Source organism: Centruroides vittatus, unplaced genomic scaffold (genome assembly GCF_030686945.1).
Source record: "Centruroides vittatus isolate TY-2023 unplaced genomic scaffold, ASM3068694v2 contig_854, whole genome shotgun sequence".
Classification (NCBI taxonomy): domain Eukaryota; kingdom Metazoa; phylum Arthropoda; class Arachnida; order Scorpiones; family Buthidae; genus Centruroides; species Centruroides vittatus.
The window spans coordinates 838,638-858,719 of NW_027122558.1; the positions used below are offsets into that span (position 1 = coordinate 838,638).

The following is a 20,082-nucleotide window of genomic DNA, read 5'->3' on the forward strand; positions in this document are numbered from 1 at the left end:
CGAGTCCGAATAAAACAGGAGGATGAATGTTACTCAGAGATTGACGGAAAATATTATGATGATCTTTCCGTCAAGCACCAATTTACAGGATTAATGAACTACTAACCAAGAACGTCACGTCCTTGAATCTCGAGTTTTTTTTCCCATATGTTTTATCCCCTTTTTTTAACTCTTTCCGCCCTGTGGGCACTAAGAGGGCCTCTTTTAGAAGGCCCATTATGGGTTCGGCCAGGCCCACAATGGGGCCACCGGGTGGTGAGGGACGGGGCCCGACATATCCGAACGGACCACCCCCCGAAAAATTCCTGGGGATTATTCGACCCGTTCGGATTCGATCCCGGGTCCCCCAGAGCGGTAGGCTGCCACCTCGACCGCTCGACCGCTCGAATTCTCAGTTGTTTTCCATTTATCTCTTCTGAAATATTGATGCCATTTAGTTTTCCCGAATTTGTCAGCGGGAAAACGAAACAATCTTACATCTTTGGCTATCGAATTTTTACAATCGGTGCTGAACACCAAACCATTTTAATATATATATATATAACAAGAAATTCAACTAATTAAGATCGAAAGAAACAATCAGCTTCGCTCCAGAAACACCGTACACCTAACCTCAAAATGGCGGCTGCCGCGAAGAATCACGATATCGTGTGCTTTATAGACCTTGGAAACTTAAGCAATACGGTGCAGAATCAACAAATAGTCCTACGATTTTTTCGTTCATAACGAGTTTTATTCGGGTCGGCGATAGAAAATTCAGTGTTTTGTTAATTTCTATCAAATATGTTTCTTTTTTAAAAAAAAAAATGAACGAGAAAGCTGTGCTATGTAGCTTTTAAAATACTATCGCAAATAAAATTAAAGAAAGAAAGCGTTGGATTATCACTTAGGAATAATAATTACCCTTAATTTTATTAGATAAAGTAAAAATATATTTATTTTGAAATAAAGTTTTTGGTAATTATTAAAAAGAAAAGTACACAGTGGCCACCAGGCGACGTAGTAATCGTTGTTTTGATTTTGGAACACGAGGCAGTTTGTAGTCGAAAAGTGACATTGCTTACGCTGTAAACACGAACAGTCAGTAAAGTTGGAACAGGAGTGTGGTATGTCAGTGGTGTGAAGTATGTAGTTTTAGTGCTATATATTTTGATTATTGGGTGAGTTTGTTTTGATTTATTTTTTTGTGAACGTTCCTGCATATTATCGTTTAATATGGAGCTAGACGATTGGAATCCGATGGAAGAAGATTATAATTCTGTTTCTTTTAATTCGTACGATAGAGGACGAGGTCAGGGGATACCGATTGATCGTCATCCATCGTGGAAAAATTCGGGACATTCTCGGACTATTACTCTCTATGTAGGTAAAATACCTATACAAATTAATAAAAAAGGCTTACAACTCCTGTTTTCGAAGTATGGAAATGTACTACGCGCCTATCTTTGTTATCCAAAACATTCAGAAACGAACACTGTTTATGGATTTGTAGACTACGCTACGCTGAAGGAAGCGGAAATGGCTATAAGAGAATTGGATGGCAAACCGCCTTTTAATCTTCGAGTATCGTTCTACAAGTCTTCTAAAGAAAGGCAGGAACAACAACTTATTAAAGAAAAAGAAATGAATGATTATTTAGAAAAATCTTTGTCGAAAAACGGTGATCTTATGAAGACCGGTGACGACGTCGCCGTCGCGAACGAAGCCTCGAAAGTTAAAGGTGCGGACGTGGGAACATTTTTCTGAAAAATACCGTGGATGGTAGTCTGCGAAATCTTCCGGATTTCAAAATTACTAAAACTAAAAATAATGCAGATGTAGAGGTGTGCTATGAAAATCCAGATAATATGAAAGAAAGTAACTCTATTTCTCCCAAAGCATCAAATAATAAAAAGTGTGAAATGCAAGAATTCCACAATAATAGAAAGACAGAAAATAACGACTTTAGAAGAGAAGCGTGTGGAAAAGATGATGGATTTCTTCCAACTTCTTACGGGCAAGGTAGAGGATCTTTGACTTCGGCAGGAAGAGGCACTAAATTCTCAGTTTCACCTAAACATAATCAATTGTTATCCTCACGTGGACAAGATAATGGATTTTCACTTTCACTTGGACGAGGTAAAGGATTTCAAACGTCACTTGGAAGAGGTAATGGATTTCCAGCTTTACATGGAGATGATAGATTTTCAATTCCATATGGACGAGGTAAAGGATTTCAGTCACCGGTTGGACGAGGTAATGGATTTCCAGCTTCACACGAAGAAAGTGATGGATTTTCAGCATTATCTAAAGCAGACAGTAAACAAGTTCAGACTCCTCATGGAGAAAATAATAAATTACCTGAATGTACATCATCTGTTAATAAACAAAATAAGATGTCCTTAGGATATAATAATCGTACATCTAATGTATATAATCAAAGTTGTGATAACAGTTATCAGTCTCTTCAATCAGCTAATCATAATTCTTTAAAACAAGAAGAATATACATTTAATCAAGGAACACGTGACAACTGGAAGTTAGAAAGCAATAATATAACTAACTATCATTCTACTAAAGAAATGCCTCATTATCAAAATAATATGATGAGTTCTGCAGAGATAAAAGCTTCTAGAAATGGAAATCAAAGTTGTATTAAACAGGAGAATCTTAATTTAAATTGTAAATCAAAAATTAATAATGGAGGTCATTATTTGGAACATAAATCATTTCATAAAGATTCATTTGAAGAAAAAGTTGATACTGAAAAAATTACTGATGATGTAACTATACTGAAACAAAATAGTGAAGATATTGATCAAAGCAGTACTCGGGCGTGTAAAAATATATCTGAAAATCAGATTAAAGATGAAATTATCGTAAGTGAAAATAATAAAAAGATTGAATTAGAAGTGGAAAATAAACAAGACAAAGAAAATAGTAATTTTCATGGCTGTAGAAAGAAAATCTCTTTACAAAAAAATAAAGAAAACTGTAATTGGGATGATAATTACAGAAGTGAGCAATATGAAGATATTTCAAGACCACAAAAAGGTGAAAGTGAAAAAATGATAGCAGATAGTTTTGAAACAAATGAAGTAAGAGATAGTTTACCAAAAAGTGATATTGAGGTTAATTTAACTAGCAATAAAAAACTAGATGATTGTATTAGTTTTCAGAAAATGGAGGCTGTAAAATCTGAAAAAAATTTTCAATTAGAAAATAAAGATTTCCAATGTATTCCATTAGGATCGATCAGAAGTTTAAAACCTGGAATGGAACTTGAAGTTTATGTTCTGTATCGTCAAACTAATACAGATTTTTGGATAATGCCAAAAATTCTGCAGCAGTTGAGGTTGTAGAAAAGATCAGCAACGGGAACAAAGAGCGACAAATTCTTGAAAAATATGATTTTGAAAAAGAAGGGAGAATTGTTTTTGCTCGGTTTTTTGATGGTTGCTGGTATAGAGCCTATATAACTGGAAAAAGTGATAATGGCTATAATGCTCACTTCATAGATTATGGCAACGAAGAAACTGTAACAGAAATTTCATCTATATTTCCAGAAGAAGTTTTGTTGCCTTCCTATTCAATTCATTGTTTAATAGAAGAGAAATTATCACGTGAAAATGAATTACGGTTAAAAGAATGCATTGAAAGTGAAATGTTTTCTGTTACAGTTATATCAAGTCAAGAAGATAAAATCATATGAAATATAAACATTCAGAAGACTTTTCTGTGACGCTTGTAGGATACCCATGGTATCATAATGTAAAAATAGATCATTTAGATCAAACAATGATATCATCATTGGAAAATTTAGGAATAGATAAGGAATTACATACAGAGGAAATATATAATTATAGTTGTATATCTTCAGTGATTGAAACGCTACGGGTTGGATGCGAAATCTATTTGCTAATAACAATGTGTGACGGTGATATGTTTTCAGCAATGATTGGAGAAGTACCTGTAGTTGAGGAAATTCTAAATTTGGATAAATGTCTAAATGATGAATATTCTTGCATAGATCAGCGTATCAATAAATATAAATTAGGAGATTTAGTAGCTGCGTTTTCACTTGTGGATAATACTTGGTTTAGAGCTTGTATTAAGAAAACATTTAAAGAAAGTTATCTGATTTATTATATAGATTATGGCAAAGAAGAAATTGTAAAAACCGTTCATCCTTTAAAGAAAAAATATTGTTCATTTCCGTCACCTGCAATTTACGCGAAAATAGGTAGTATTTCTGACGATTTGCAAACGCCTTTACGTGATTTAATTTTACCAGGCAACATGATGAAAGCTGCAGTGAGAGCATGCATAAGAGACAGGTATTATTTAGATGTAATGGATTTTGAAGGTAATGAATTTATTTCTCAAGTAATTGCATATCCTTGGAAACATGGTCTATTTGAAATACCTGACCATTTAAGTGATTCAGCCCAAAATGAAAACATGCAACAAGAAAATGTATATATAAATGATGAAAATTTAGCTGAGAACAGATATAAAGTTATAAATAGTGAAAATCCTGCGAAAGATGAAGAAATTAATAATGAAAATAAATCTTTGTCTGAAAGTATTACTTCAGCTGAAAGATATGAAAACAGTTTAGTCGAAAAGATACAAGAAAATTTAACTGTTACTACAGCCAATAAAGTAAAGATTGATAATATGCCCAGAGAAACTGTAGTACCGTCTGTTGTGGAAACATTGCATAAAGAAGATGAGATTCATCTTACTATTATAAATGTGTCTCCAGATAAATTAGAATTTCAAGCAATTAATTCTGATCAAAATATAGTTCGGGCTATGCTCGAAATGAAAAAATCCATCGAAAAACTTACTATCGACAAAAATATTAAACCTCGAGTCGGAGACGTAATTGCCGCACAGTCCGTAACCGACGGAATATGGTATCGTGCGTATATTTTAAACGAACTAAATGGCAATTTCAGAGTTAGATACGTCGATTACAGTAAGGAAGAAGAAATTACACGATTTAAAATTCTGCCTTTAAATTTATTAAAAGTTATTTCACCTTTGATGTATTGTACGATAGAAGATTCTGCCGAATATATTGATAGAGGGAAGATCAAGGAGATGCTAGTCATTTGTAAATCTTTACTTGGCAAAGTAAAATTTGTAGATCCAGACAAAATACATATTACTCTTTTAGATGGAGAAAATAAATTTCTATGTAATGTTATAGCATTTCCTTGGCATCACAATCTTGTGCCTTCACAATTGACTTCAGCGAACTGTTATCAGAAAAGTATTCAATCAATAGCAAAACCAGCAGAAGATTTGACAGATATTAAAATTTGCAGCACGTACGAAGATATGAAAAAATTGCGGATATCCGATATCGAGAACTGCGAAGTTAATATTTCGTCAATAGTAAATCTTTGCAAGTTATTTGTTCAACCAGTTCATCTTCAAATGGAAATTGCCAACTTAGTAAGTGAAATTTCTTATTTTTGTGAAAATAATCCAGTTACATCCTATGTGCCTAAAATTAATGAAGTAGTGTGTGCAAAGTTCAAAGATGATAATTTATGGTATAGAGGTCTGGTAGTAAGATCTACATCTTTAACAACTTTCCTTGTACATTTCGTGGATTTTGGAAACGACGACGAAATCGAACGTAAATATTTGAGACCAATTCCCGAACAGTTCTTTAAAAATCGTACTTATTGTGTAGAAGTGGCAATCGAAGGCCTTCCGTCAATATTACCAACATTTAGCGTTCAACGTCGTCTTTACGAAGAAACGTGGACATTGAAGGTAATCGATGCCGAAAACCGTATTACGAAATTACTAAATTCGGAAGGTAATACTTTAAATGAATTTTTGAAAAATTAATATCAAGTGAAAATGAAAAAATTGATGATAAACTCGTTAGAAATGATGTTGATAAAAATGTAACTAAAAATATTCTTATAATGATTGTAAACATGTACAATTTCTAGTTGATGAGATAGATGTAGTGGTTACTAGTATTGTCCATCCAGAGTGTCAACCCGCCGACCATACGCGCATTTCCGAATCAGTGGATTTCAGATACTGCTATATCGTAATATTGTACGAGTCAGAAATTTAATCATCCCTCGGTATGGAGAAGTACATTTAGCCAGGTATTCGAGAGACGGTTTACGGTAGGGGCAATTTCTCTCAAACTTCTCGACGGTAAACTTCGAGTGCTTTTTGTAGATCGTGGAAACACCAAAATAATTACTTTAGAAGAAATAAGATAATTTCAAAATTTACGACTCTTCCGTTTCAAGCCGTGTAGTGTACGCCGTCAAGAATTGACTCTCAACAATGGCATAACGAAGTAATTCAAGAACTATCGAGAATATTACCCGGAGGAAAAAATAATTGTTAAAGTATAGACAAAGTCGAAACGGGTTATAAGTGTATCGTGGACATTCTTTACATAAGTGATCGTCTAATCGAGACCGGTCTTGTAAGATATAGTAAATAACATTCACTCTGCATAAACTTTGCAGTTGAATGGTTATTATTTTTTCTTTAGAATGCTGATTTATTTATTTTTCCTTTGTCAAGAATTTTATCCATGATATTTCTTGTTTTAATAATAACACCAGTTGGTGCTAATTATTGAGTTAATATTTTCCATTATTGGATGTATTTTTTAAAATACTTTTATTATTATTATTGATTTTAAATATTAAAAAAATGGTGCATTTATTAAAAGCAGGTAAAAATTTGTATTAATAAAGTATATTTTAATATTATAATTAGTATGAAAGATTTATAACTTGTAAATAAATGTGGTTCTTATTTATGTGAACTCCATTTTAAGAAAAAACAACTGAGAGCTAGGAGTGTGATCTTTGATTTTCTTTTAATGTGCAATTTTTATTACAATAGTTTATCTTAAAATAATAAACAACTCCTGTCTCGATACTTCATGTAAATTGAAGTACAGTATATGAATGAAAATTTATAGGGATGGATCAAAATGATATATTATTTATCAGTACCAAATAGTGATAAAATTTCTATTTTATAAAATGAAGGTAATACAGTACCCAAATCACAATAAACTCACTAATTTAGTCGACGGCATTTACATCTTTTGTAAATTAAACACAAAGCCAAGCGATCCAAGTTTTTTTCAGTTTGGAGACGAAAAGTTCATTTTTGAGCTTACGTCGTGGCTGGGAAGAGAATTTTTTTAAAGTGGAAAATAAAGTATTTTGAGTTATGTGTAGCTAGACATTCTGAGATTGCTGAGCGCAATGCAGGCCGATTAAAGATGAATGCCAGTTTCCATTTATGAGGGCATTCCATTGTGTGTTTCTGAGCCACTTGTCATCTCCCTTATCTCCGTGTGCAGAATAGTTTACGGATACCCTGACATTGAAGAAATGACAAAAAAATTCTTTTTGAGAGTTTATTCACACGGCTGAGAATTAGGCTTATAGGAACAAATTTGCACTAGTACCACTAAAGAAGTCTTCGAAGACAATGCCTGGACTCCACTCATCGTATACGTTCATATACTTTTTTACGATCTCTCTTTAAACTATTCGTAATTAATGGACGGTCCCGTGGTAGTGTCGACACCTCACTTGTCAAACCAAATGTTTTTAAAATTGGATACACTAGGGTTCACTGCAGAGTTTCGATATTCGCTACTCGACCCTATCGCTTCAATATCATTATCTAACACACTCCATGTTAATGTTAACGTAATAAATGCAGGCATTATTAAAAGATCATTGTGAAATGAAACCTAATACAGTACAAAGTATAACGTTTAATTCTTGTTTACATATTTGTTCTTTGTTTATAATATCTTTTAAAGTAGCTAATTTTTAATTTGATAAATAAAAACAAAAAATTAACGTAATTCTTATTTATGTGAGGCCCAAATCGACTTCGAACCTGAGAAAATTATACAAATTGTGTAATAACGAGCGCGGCGCGAAGATAAACAAGTGAGTTCCGAACACGATTCCGGAGGATGTTAACATCCGTCGAGTCGGCGACGTCGAACTTTGACACCTACGCTCATATACAAATAATTGGAAGTAAACTTGATCGGGAAAGAAGGTTAGACAAACGAAAAAAAAAAACGTGGAAAAATTGACGTTTTAAACGTCGTAAAAAGGAAATAAGGGATTAAAATGTGAGCCCAGGTATCTTACAAGTTAGTTCCACCAATAATACCGGTCAGAGTAAAAGGATGGTGTCGAATAGACGTTTCTCGCGACCCGAACTGATCTCGGTTTTCACCCGGAGACAGGAGAGAGATCAATCCGGGAGCCAGGTAAGGGAACTTAAACCAATCGAAAAGAAGATTCGGAGACGAAATTCTATAAAAATTCCGAAACTCCAGGTCGAGAGGAGCTTTTTCTAATTGTGTGGAACGACTAAGCACTCCACGTCGTCGTATAATCTGGATCGTCCTAACTTCAACTTCTCTATTCGACGTCCTGCGAAGTGCAGACGACGGACTTTAGACCTCCCTCCACTAGCCGGCATCACTTTGTCACCGCCCGAGGCTGTCAACTGTCTTCGCACTTCCGAGTTCCGACCCAAGGTCCTAGAATATAAAGTTACTTTGTAAATGAAATCGCTTTTATCTATTTTATGATATTATAACAACAATAGTTTCTTAAAAGATTAATTTTGGTAAATTCTACGTAGGTGATTTATATATAAATGAATTACTTTAATTTATATCGTAAAATGACTTCTTTTTTTAAAACCAAAAATTATATTGGTGTGAGGACCCGAATGGGGGTCGACTGGGAGGTCCGAATGGAGGTGTTAACAAGATCTTAAAAATCTCCCTTTACAACGCAAAGGGACGAAATTAAAGATTTAAATTACACAATGGAAGTTTTTTTTTTGAAATATTTAAAACAATGGAAAGGAACAAAGTTGAGGAACACGCGACGAGAGAGGAATCATATTCAATCGTGACGTTGACCTTCTCCCGCGTTCTCCTTCGGGTTCGTTGGACCAGGTTTATGTTGGAAGGTATGGCCGTTGTCGGCTTTTCTTCCGATGCGCCGCCTGGTGGTTAGGCGAAGCGGCCGGTCTTATATATGTACCGCTCAAGGGCTGAGATGTAGTGGCTCGGGTCTAAACCCGCGTGTGGCCAGTAAAGTTGGCTGAGGTGGCGAGTCTGGTTCAGGTCCAAAGAAAGGGCTTGGCCCAACTCCCGACGGGCCTCGTTGTACGCCGGACACACCAGCCAAAAATGATCGGGGGATTCCTCCTGCCCGCAGTGCTGGCAGTCCGGTGAGCGGCTAAGGTGACGAGAAAAAAGGAAAGATTGAAGAGGCGCCGTATTAGTACGTAACCTCGCCAAAAGCGATTCCGCACGGCGCGAGGAGGCCAGATGGTAGGGCCAAGGAGAGAACGGCCGGAGGTGCTCCCTCCCCTTGTGCCGGAGAGCAGCCGACCAATTGTCGGTGAGGGCGAGCACGATCTTGTCCCTGTTGAACCGACGTAGGTCTCTCGGGGTAAGGGAATGGCGCCAGGAACCAGTAAGATCGGTGTGACTGGCTGCCCTATCGGCCGCTTCGTTAATCTGAATGCCCGAATGTCCTGGGATCCAAACGAGGTCCAGGGGGGCGGGGAACCTGCTGACAATAGATGCAATGTCTGAGATAATGGCCGTCGATGAGAAAGAGACGTTCGTAATTGCCTGCAGGACAGAGCGGCTGTCTGAAAAAATTACGGTCGGACGATTATATTGAGAGGCGATCATCAGTGCTCGCTGAATCCCAATAGCCTCTGCCGTGAAAACGCTGCAGGCGTCGTGGAGACGCCAAGTCTCCCGGATACCCTCGCTAGGAATGACGATGCCGATCTGCGTCCTGAGAGTAGTTTTCGATGCATCAGTACCGATGCAGAACCTGTCGTACCAAAGTTTAGCGTGGAGCTCAGAGTAAAGGCTTTTCAAGCCCTCGGCGTGATCCGCACCCGCTACGGACCACTCGTTGAGGTGGACCTTGGGCCGGATCTGATCTGCACACGGAGGGAGGAAATTCTGGCGGTAAAGGCTGGCGACCGGGAGACTCTCCTTAGCGAAATGGGTAAAGACCCGGGCGACGTAAGGAGACTGAAAGCGGCGCCAATGGTGAGAGGCCAGACTGGGAGCCGCCTGGAAAAGGTGGAACAGAGGGCTTGATGAACCCCGAGATAAGTGTGTTACCGCATGCATTATCGCTCTGTGGCGAAGACGAAGCTGAAGCGGGATATACCCGGATTCCGTATAGAGAGAGATCAGGGGAGTCGATTTGGGGACCCCCAGCGCGGTACGAAGGGCCTCGTGTAAAGGGCGCTCCATACGGCTAATGCTGGAGGGCGGAGCCCCCTCCAGGAGCGGGGCGCCAAATTCCGCCATTGGGCGAAGCACCGAGTAGACAAGGTGCAAGAGGTCGGCGGTCCGAGCCCCATTTCGGCGGGAGGCAAAGTATTTTAAGTAGGAGCAGGACCGCGTTAGTTTGGTCCGGAGAAATTGGGCATGGTTGTCCCAAGTGAAAGTATGTGAGAGTTGGAGGCCCAAGACTCGGACTACCCTTTGCTGGGGGATGGTCCCCGAACTGAGGGTGAAAGATAAAGGTGAGCGATTGGTTTTAGCCGAAAAATCGATGGATGCGCTCTTGGTTGCAGAAAAGGACATGCTCCACCCCGACGCCCAATGTTCCAAGTGGTCTAGAGCTTGTTGGGCGCGGGCGTGGGCCTTGGTAGGGCTCGAGCTAGCTGAGAGAAGAAAGATGTCATCGGCATATACTATCACCGAAACATCCGGTGGAATAGCCCTCCAGAGATCGGCCATATATAAGGTAAACAGGAGGGGGGCCAGTACACTCCCCTGAGGGATGCCTTGCCGGAACGGGTGGGGATGGGAGAGGATTCCACGCCAGCGAACCTGGAATTGGCGGTCTAGCAGAAACGATCTAAGCCAAGAAAGAAACCTGCCCCCAATGCCATAAGTCCGGATCTTGGCCAGGAGGCCCTGCTGGTTGACCGAGTCGTAGGCCCCCTCCAAGTCGAGAGCCAACAAAAAGACCCACTTCCGTTGGGCCCGAGCCACTGCGACCTGATGGTGAAGGAGGAGCAAAGCTTCCTCGGCGCCCCGATAGGGCAGGAACCCAAAGTGGTGTGGGTGGAAGAAGGTGGAATTAGCCGCAGAAATATGGAAACGGTGCAGAACCATTCGTTCGAATAGTTTGGCCATGTGGGAAGTGAGAGAAATTGGCCGGTAGGAGGCGCAATTAGTCGCCGGGCGACCCGGTTTACGAATAGGAATAATATGGGCTAACTTCCACTCCTGGGGGCATGTCCCCGCCAACCATGCTCTGTTCAAGGCGGCCAGGAGGGCTGCAAGGCCAGACGGAGGGAGTGCACGAATGGCCTGGGCCTGGATGCGGTCCGGGCCCGGAGTGGTTGGGCGAAGGCCCCGAAGGGCCCGAAGCAACTCCGCTGGACGGAACGGGCCGTCCTCTAGGGTTAGCTGATCGTTGTGGTTCGCTGTGATTGGGGCGAAAGCGCCCGAAGGGCGGTTCCGACCAAAATAGGCGGCCAGCGCCTCGGCTTGCTGGGCTGGCGAAGTGATATCTTCCGTCGTACGCAGAATGAGGTGAGACGTTGGCGCGTCCGCGGGCGTGCGGAGGCGGCGAAAAATCCTATAGATCGTGGACGGAGAAGGAGGGGAGGAGCAGAGACGGCCCCACCACTCCCGACGCGCTTGTCGGGATTGCCGGCGGAGAAGGGCGCTGAGTCGTTTGTAGCGAGTCCAAAGAGCCAAGGAGGCAGATTGGCGGGCTTTACGAAAGGCCCTTCGTTTCTTAGCCCGAAGGAGGCTACAAGCCGGAGTCCACCAAGGTGGGGACCCAGGGGGAGGAGGGGCGCGCCACACCGAACAGTCCTCTACCGACTGCCGAAGCAGGCCGGCGAACTGGGAGTACGAAGGGGGGCGGTGGGCCAGTGAAGAGATGGAGTTCTCGAACCGGGTGGGGAAGTCGGACCAGTCAGTACTACAGCGAAAGCGTACCCGAGGCCCCTGCCGGGGTGCTAGAGCAGTAATGGAAAGGGAGACTGGGGCATGATCGCTTGATAGAGTGTCTGAGAGGACGTTCCAAGTAGTCGAGCCGAGCAAGTCCGGAGAGCAAAATGATAAGTCGAGGGCTGAAGCGCTAGAGGCACTGAACCGGGTAGGAACCCCCGAGTTCAGGCAACAAAGGTCTGCTGTGGAAAACCAATCGAAGAGTGCGCGTCCCGCCGTGTCGGGGTGGGTGCAGCCATCATCCCAGTAAGGATGATGCGCGTTCCAATCGCCGCAGATGATCCGAGGGCGAAAACCGTCCCGAAGCAAAGCGTCAAGATCCATATCCGGCTGAACACCTTGAGGGGCGTAGACGTTCACGAGGGAAAAAGGGCCCCCCGGGAGAAAGATCCTGAGCTCCTGGGTCTCCAGGCCCGCGATTCCTGGGGCGGCCGGAAGGAGGCGCGCGGGAATGGCCGTAGCCACCGCCGCTAAAAGACCGCCGCCGCGGGAATTGGGACGGTCACACCGGAAAATGGTGAACCCAGGGAGGGAGAAGGAGGCTGACGGGACAAGCCAAGTCTCCTGGATTAAAAGGACGTCTACCCCGCGGAGCCATGGTTCCGCCAAAAGAAGGTCCTTTTTAGCGCGTAAGCCTTGGGCGTTCCAGTGAACGATGCGAAGGGCCGAGTTGAATTGGGCCGGACTAGGCATTATGTGCCGATTGCGCTGACTGACGGTGGCGAAGTTTTACCTTTTCCGCCGGGTTGGCAGAGCCAAAGTCTTCCAACGATACTGTCCGGGTTGGACCAGGCGGGAAGGAAAGGTCCATGTCCGATGCTGGACCGTCTGAGTCGGAAGTAGCCTTTGGGGCCGCCTTCCTCTGTTTATTTCCTTTTTTCTTTCTAGGCGGGCCAGAGAGCGTAGGGCGTTCCTCCCGCTGCGGCGGACGTTTTTGAGCCTGGGAGGTAGGTAATTGTTGGGGTTGCGACGAGATGTTTTCGGGGAGAAGGAGTTCCGATTCCCTGGTGGGAGGGGTAGACCGAAATTCAGATCTAATTTGTCGGAGTTCAGTCCGTAGCGAGTCAATAGCCGCTTCCAGCCGGGCGATTCGCCGGGTCAAGGATTGGTGGTCCGGGCCCCGTGCTGAGTCGGCCTGATGGGTAGACTCTACCCTACCGCTGGGACCACTCTTGGCCTCCGGAACCTGGAGAGGTTTAGGCTTTGCCGCCACCTGGGCATAGGATGATTGCTCCGACGGCCGGAGACGCTTAGCCTCCGCATGCGAACAGCGGTGGATAACACTCAATTTGAGTAGCCGCGCTTCCGAGAGGTATGCCGGGCAGTTGGGCGAGTCCGCTCGGTGAGGGCCCCCGCAGCGAACGCACTTCTCCGCCGGGCGCGAGCACCCCGTGGAGTCGTGGTCCTCCCCGCAGTTTAGGCAACGACGGCGCCCACGGCAAGAAGCCGGAGCGTGGCCGAAAGTAAGGCAGCGCCCACAGAATCTGGGCTTAGGATAGAAGCGCTCGCAGCGAAACCGTTGATAGTACAGTTTCACCGACTCGATCGGGTCCGCACTGGCAATGGAGAAGTAAACCGTCGTACTAGGGGTCACCTCTGCCCGGTCGTTGAGTTTCCGCGTGAAGCGGCGCACCTCGACGACAGGCAACATGGCCTCCGTGAGCATTTCGTAAATCTCGGACGCGGTTAGCGAGACATCCACTCCTCTCAAGAGATACGCCGTTTGGGAGCATTCCGGGGCCAACCTGCCCCACACCGACAAATCCCCAAGAGACGTCAGGGCGAGAGCCGTTTGGGCGGTGGAGAAGTCCCTTGTTTTCAACAGAAGAAGCCCACTTCTGGAATAACGAACGTCCTCGATGAGCTCCGGGCGTGGGAATCGCGTCCGGAGTGCGGCGTGTAGCTCGGCCGGACGTAAACGACGAAGGGGGCCCTGGCCCTCCAGGAAGATCGTGAACAAGAAGTCCGATGGGAGGGACGGCCGAATAGAGCGGAGTTTATCCGCCTCCGCGAAAGGAGCCAAAAACCGCAGTCCCGAGAGATCGGGGCCCCCCGGGCCCGACTCCGGGGACCGGGGGCGAATGCGCGGGGGCGAGGACGCCTCCGAAGCCATGGAGCAGTCCACACCGGATAGGCCCGTGAATCGCGCTCCTACCTGGGAGAAAGCTGGGAAATACTTTAATTCCGGAAATCCTTTTTCGATGCTGAAGTAGCCACTCGGGGCACCAGCCACCAGGAAGTAATCTCTGCCTGGGAATGAGCAAAAACCGAACAGTCGAAAAGCCACCAAAAAACTTTACACTCCCAAAAACCAAAATATGAGAGAAACCAAAAAGCACAAGTCTAGCACTCGAATCTTCTGACAATTCGAAAGTCGCGCCAAAACCTGTACGCCATATTGGATCTCCCTACAGATTATAACAAACGTTGACCTCTCCCGCGCCCTCGCATCGGGTTTCGAATTGGCACCAGGTGACAACGAGAGACCAATGGAGAGGCGACTCGGGGGAAAAACATTATAAAACCATCGTTTTCAAGGACATTTTTGGTTCTTGGATGCGCGAGTTTCCTCTCTTGGTCGTGTGTGCTCCCGAAACATTGGAAAAGAGGACCCCTTTCGGATCCGGTGGAAGCATCGTTAATTGCTGTCTCCTGGCCATCTCCAGATCGTCGGTTCGCCCGGAGAGAAGCACGTGCTATACGCCCCGGGGCCTACGGATATTTCGCCGTCCAAGTCGAACTACAAGTCACGTAGACACGAACACTTGTCGAACTCTTTTTTTTTGGACAATTATTCTCACGCTTTGAGTGGTTCTACCTCATCAAACAAGAGCAAATTGTAAGGAAATTACTATGTTTATTAAACGGTTTTTGATGGTAACCTGTCTTAGTGAGTCCGTCCACTCCCACAAGATCGTTTGACCGCTCGACCGCCGTAACATTCTTTCACTCCAATCGGCTAACCTCACATCGGTCTATTTTTTTAATTTTTAATACTCGTGTACCGAAAACGACATTATTTACTCATTCATATACAAAAGTAACTTTGTCGAAAGAACAATATTCTATGTTATAAACATATTTTTAATGTATACAAATTGAGTGCTACGAAGAAACAGAATTAAAAGAAATCAGGTACAAACTTTTTAAAATTTTCTATTGTTATTACAATTTTTAAAATAGAATTTCCGTTTTAGTTTAAAATTAAGATCTAAGGTTTTACAGTCGTTACATTTAAGAGATTCTTCTGGTTTATCCCGTTTATTTACATCTAAAAGTTTTTCTATTTCGTTTTTAACAAACGATTCCTTCTTTGACTCGACCGATTAATATTTTCATTTTCTGTCTTTCCTAAATTTACCGTTGGTAGTGAAGTTTTCTTTAGTTTTGGTTTTGCCAATAAACCTAAATTTGGCTTTTAAATTTCTCTCAAAATCGTTTTCTGTGAAATGATCGGAGCAAACGTGACAAGAATCGGGATTGAATTTGTCTTTTGTGAATATATTTTCTTATTATTGGATCCTTAGGAAGTCTGAAATAACCAACTTTCCCGTTTAATGACTTTCTGTTACGATAGCTGTTATTACAAGTTGCGGTTAATATCACCCTTGGTGCCAAGATGGCGGCTCGTCTCTGATTCCAGCAAGGAAACAGTGGGACGCACGTCTGCCTATCTATGGCACCAAGTGGCGGTAACATTAACCCGAGTTGCAACAGCACACGATGCTCCTGGCATCTAAAAATAAAAATAATAATAATAATAATAATAATAAAATTTAGCTATTTTTTACTTTCCCAAATAAATCTAATCAAGACATAATATTCTGAAGTAGAAAATGTAGTATTAACATTTCTTACATAAAAATTATTATACAAATAAATAACACTACAATAAATTTATACTGTGTATAGAACATTTTTATATTTTGCATTTCTATGCATTTTACGCAAATATGCATATTTTAAAAAAGTTATATTAATTAATAATGAACAACATTTCTTTTTTACATCTCGAGTTATTTTAAACCGGCCGTATGAGGTAAGCTCATATTCTAGGACCTTGCTTCCGACCACCGCTACTATCTCATCGACTGGCTGCACAACCTCTGCCGATTAAGTGAAAGGCACTAGTAACGACGAAACATTAGGAACAACCTGTTCATTTGACTGATGTAAGCATAGTCTTAATTCCCAATGAACGGGTTATACGTAAAGACACTTGTCACCTTTCCTCCGAGACCACAAAAGGCCTCTTTGCCGTCCCCGACGAGGATAAATGATCCCCTAGTCGGCTATTCCACATTTATTTCATTTGTATTTTGCAATATCCAATTATTAAATTACTTTACCTTATTTGACACTTTAATAATACATAATTAAAGGTCAACTTAAAAATTTTTAAATATGTTTTAAAAACGAATCAACACTATAAAAATGACCCAAGTTATTACAGACGAAAATGAAAAATAAAAAAGAAAAAAACAGATTAATGATAAATAAATTTACTATGTAAACTTAATTATATATACAGCCAGTCGCAAAAATAAGTACACATTCCTTAATATGTTGTTGATACGAAAGAAAATGTCCGCTAGTGCCCGAGTGGATAAAACCTCCAAACACCGTAGTTAATCGTGGGTTGGCGTCTGGCTATCGAGATAGCCGCCGAGTTTTCCGTTTCCTTCACGTTTGTAACACCTAAATAGGAGCCAGTTTCCCATAGAAAGTTCTTCCCGGCAAGCATCCCCTCGGCAGAGGCCCACGTATCTAGTTGCCGTAACCAAATATACCTAAACGAAAAAGAGATAAAAATTAATAACAAGAAAAAGTAAATTTATTTATTCGATAAGCGTAAAATGCTCCAGACAAATACACATTGCCATAAAAATTAGCGCACCAAGAAGTCGGAATCGAACGAAATTGTACAGGTTTGAGTGTAACGGGGATATAAGTGATTACAAAATGAATGCAAAAGGATCGTTTATTGCATGAAAAACTAAAGACGAAAGGAGGTTCTAGTATCCGTTGGGCCACCTCTAGCGCCAATACGCGATGCGATACGAACCGGCACGGAGGTATACGGGGGGCCGTACGGTGTCTTGCGGCGTCTCGGTCCTGTAAGTGGTCCTGTAGTTCGGCCGAACTCCCAGGCTGTCCAATTTGGCGTTCCGAGTGATCGCAGACGTGTTTGATCGGTGACAAATCGGGGGGCAGGGAAGTGTGGCGATGTGGCGGAGGCAGTCCCTTGACACCCTTGCCGTTTTTGGTCGAGCATTGTCCTGTTGGAAAATGGCTCTTTTGAACCCTGCCACGAAAAGTAACAGACGTGACTGCGGATGTCACTAACGTACCGCTAAGCCGTCGTGGTCCCTTGACTAGAGGTGACCGGCCGTCGTATGTGATGGCACTTCAGACCATCTCACCGGCTGTGGGGAGGTGCGCCGCTCCAAAGCTTAGGTAGGATTGAAGCGTTCGCAAGGAGCCTCCAGATACGAACGCGGCCCAAACAGAATCTGGATTCGTGGGCTGTAGACGACCCGGTTCCGTTCCGTTGAGGTCCAATCTCGTCGAGAACGACACCACTCCAAAAGGAGGCGACGGTGAGTGGTGTCAATGGCAGCAGACAACCCTTACGTCTCCTGACATTAACACCACCTACCGTCGCCTCCTTTTGAATGGCTGTCTGCTGCCATTGACGCCGCTGCGGTACCAAATATTCCTCGCCCAGGCGCTCGAGATGGTACGGACAATTTGTTTTGTTAAGTTATGGCAACGCAACACTTGGGCTATCTGCCTAGAAAGGATGCCTAAGGGGAGGCCTGTTTTAAGGATAACTGGCTCCAGGCCCGCCGTAAGCGGGCGTGCAAGGCGTGCACCGCACGCGGGCGGCACGTCTAGGGGGCGGCAAATTGGTATTGCTGGCAAGCTCAGCGTAGATAGTCGTAGTTAAACAGGGGCGGCATAATCGGTATTGCACACGGGCGCTCAAACGGCTAGTGGCGCTGCTGACTGGCTCCTATTCGGGCTTACAGACGTGGAGAAAACCCGGAAAACTCCACGTGACCAGCCCATCCGGGCAACGCGCCAGTCCACGACCGAACTTTTTTTTTTAAACTCTTTCCGCCCTGTGGGCACTAAGAGGGCCTCTTTTAGTAGGCCCATTATGGGTTCGGCCAGGCCCACAATGGGGCGACCGGGTGGTGAGGGACGGGGCCCGACATATCCGAACGGACCACCCCCCGAAAAATTCCTGGGGATTATTCTGCCCGTTCGGATTCGATCCCGGGTCCCCCAGAGCGGTAGGCTGCCACCTTTACCGTTCGGCCATCCGGCCGTCTACGACCGAACTTCCAGCGTTCGGAGAAACGGAACTGTTTGGCCACTGGTAGGCCTAGGTACGGACAGACATAGAAGCCTGTAATGATGGTGTCATTTGTGTCCGAATGGCGGACGATACGGTCGGCTGTGTGCGTGCTTGTCGGAGGACCAGACGGTCCTCTTGACTAGTGATCTGCCGAGGGCGTTCCCTCTCGTCCACCACTGACTGTTGTCAGAACGGCCTAGGTGGAAGGCCATTCGGCTTTTCTTCGATCAGATGATCCTTCCCCTCTCAAACTCGGTTAGTTATTCACGCGGTTTTTGATTGCGACGTAAAGGCGTCTCTAGCGATACGGCGTTCCTCTGCAACAAGTAAACTACAGACGGGATGCCTTTGCGTGCTTTTTATAGGCCGAGGGAGACGCACTTCAACGTCCTCTACTGACATTACGCAATGAACCATCGTGCTATAACTCTAATCCAATCTGTTCCATATCTGCTCGAGACTTATCTGCATGCCAATTTTTGCAGCGATACAATTCCTTAGCGAGGTTGCGGCCGACGTTTTCAACGCGAAACGACGTTCCAAACGCCATTGTCAAACTTCTAGACATACAGGATAGCGGCGCTGAACGTCCGGCGTACGCGTTTTTGCGTTGAAAATGTCGGCCGCAACCTCGCTCTTGGTGCGCTAATTTTTATGGCAACGAATGTATAATATATTTAATGATGTCAAAATATCTCTGTTATATTTTGTTATAAGAAAAAGTATTGACAAATTCATATCAGGAAAATAAGAATGCATGACAAAACAAAAGGGAATTTTGAGTGTAGTTTTCAAAAGCTTATATTTTGTGCGATATCCTTTGGCTTTTATAACTGCAGTCATTATGAAAGACATCGATATTGTGAGTTCCAGACCAGGTCCGAATCCGTTATAAATTTTATAGAAATGTCAAACGATTGAACAGGAAATTGTAATAAAAACAACTTCTACGCGAAAGTAAATGAGCGAGTCCCGAGTTCGACTCCGACTCGTGTTAGATAATAGATCAACGCCGATCCGGAGAGATCGAACTTTGACACTAGCGCTCGTATACAATAGATAGGAGTAAATTGAATCGTGGGAAAAGTGGAGGTTTGACGATCGGAAAACGTCGCAGTAGATTGTTATGAGAATTTAGTGTTCTAGTGTTATGAGAAAGGAAAATAACAGGTTAATGAACAATATCTGTCCATTGTACTATGCAACTATATTTATATAATTATTTATTCAGCGCACGTTGACGAAAACTACATTCCTTGTTTTCAATGCCAAGTTAACCCCGATTGCGACCAGTGCCTACTTGTGGGATCGCCGATCCGACGTCGAATCATATAGAGCTCGAAGTTTCTTGTATAATGTACGATGCTCTTTTTTACAGTCTGTGCCCCCTTTTTTATAGTCTACGGGCGCTGCTGCCTGCCCCCTCATCACCACGTCATCAGAAATAAAGGTACTCCCTATAATGATGTATCAAGCCAGAAGTTTAAAATCATTCGTAAATTTACAGAAATTATTTTCGGAGAATTTTACGATGAATGGGAAAAAAAATAAATGATGGGTGCGTGCTTACGTCATCAAAGACTCATCCTCCATTGCCGATGTCGTGCCCATCGTCAATAATCGTCGGATACAAATTCCACTTCTACATAAATTGCCGATGTAATAATTGAATGAT

General features: G+C 43.2%; 2 protein-coding genes across 2 annotated transcripts; both read left to right on the forward strand.

Annotated features, from left to right (window-relative positions):
• Positions 1-1,215: 1,215 nt before the first annotated feature.
• Positions 1,216-1,746, forward strand: LOC136982530 (nuclear cap-binding protein subunit 2-like). Its single transcript, XM_067279025.1, has one exon. It carries the CDS (start codon positions 1,216-1,218, stop codon positions 1,744-1,746), a length of 531 nt encoding a protein of 176 aa, XP_067135126.1.
• A 1,931-nt stretch (positions 1,747-3,677) lies between these two features.
• On the forward strand, positions 3,678-6,623 carry LOC136982554 (tudor domain-containing protein 1-like). Its single transcript, XM_067279052.1, has one exon. The coding sequence runs from the start codon at positions 3,688-3,690 to the stop codon at positions 5,848-5,850; it is 2,163 nt and encodes a 720-aa protein (XP_067135153.1). The 5' UTR covers positions 3,678-3,687; the 3' UTR covers positions 5,851-6,623.
• The last annotated feature ends 13,459 nt before the right edge of the window (positions 6,624-20,082 follow it).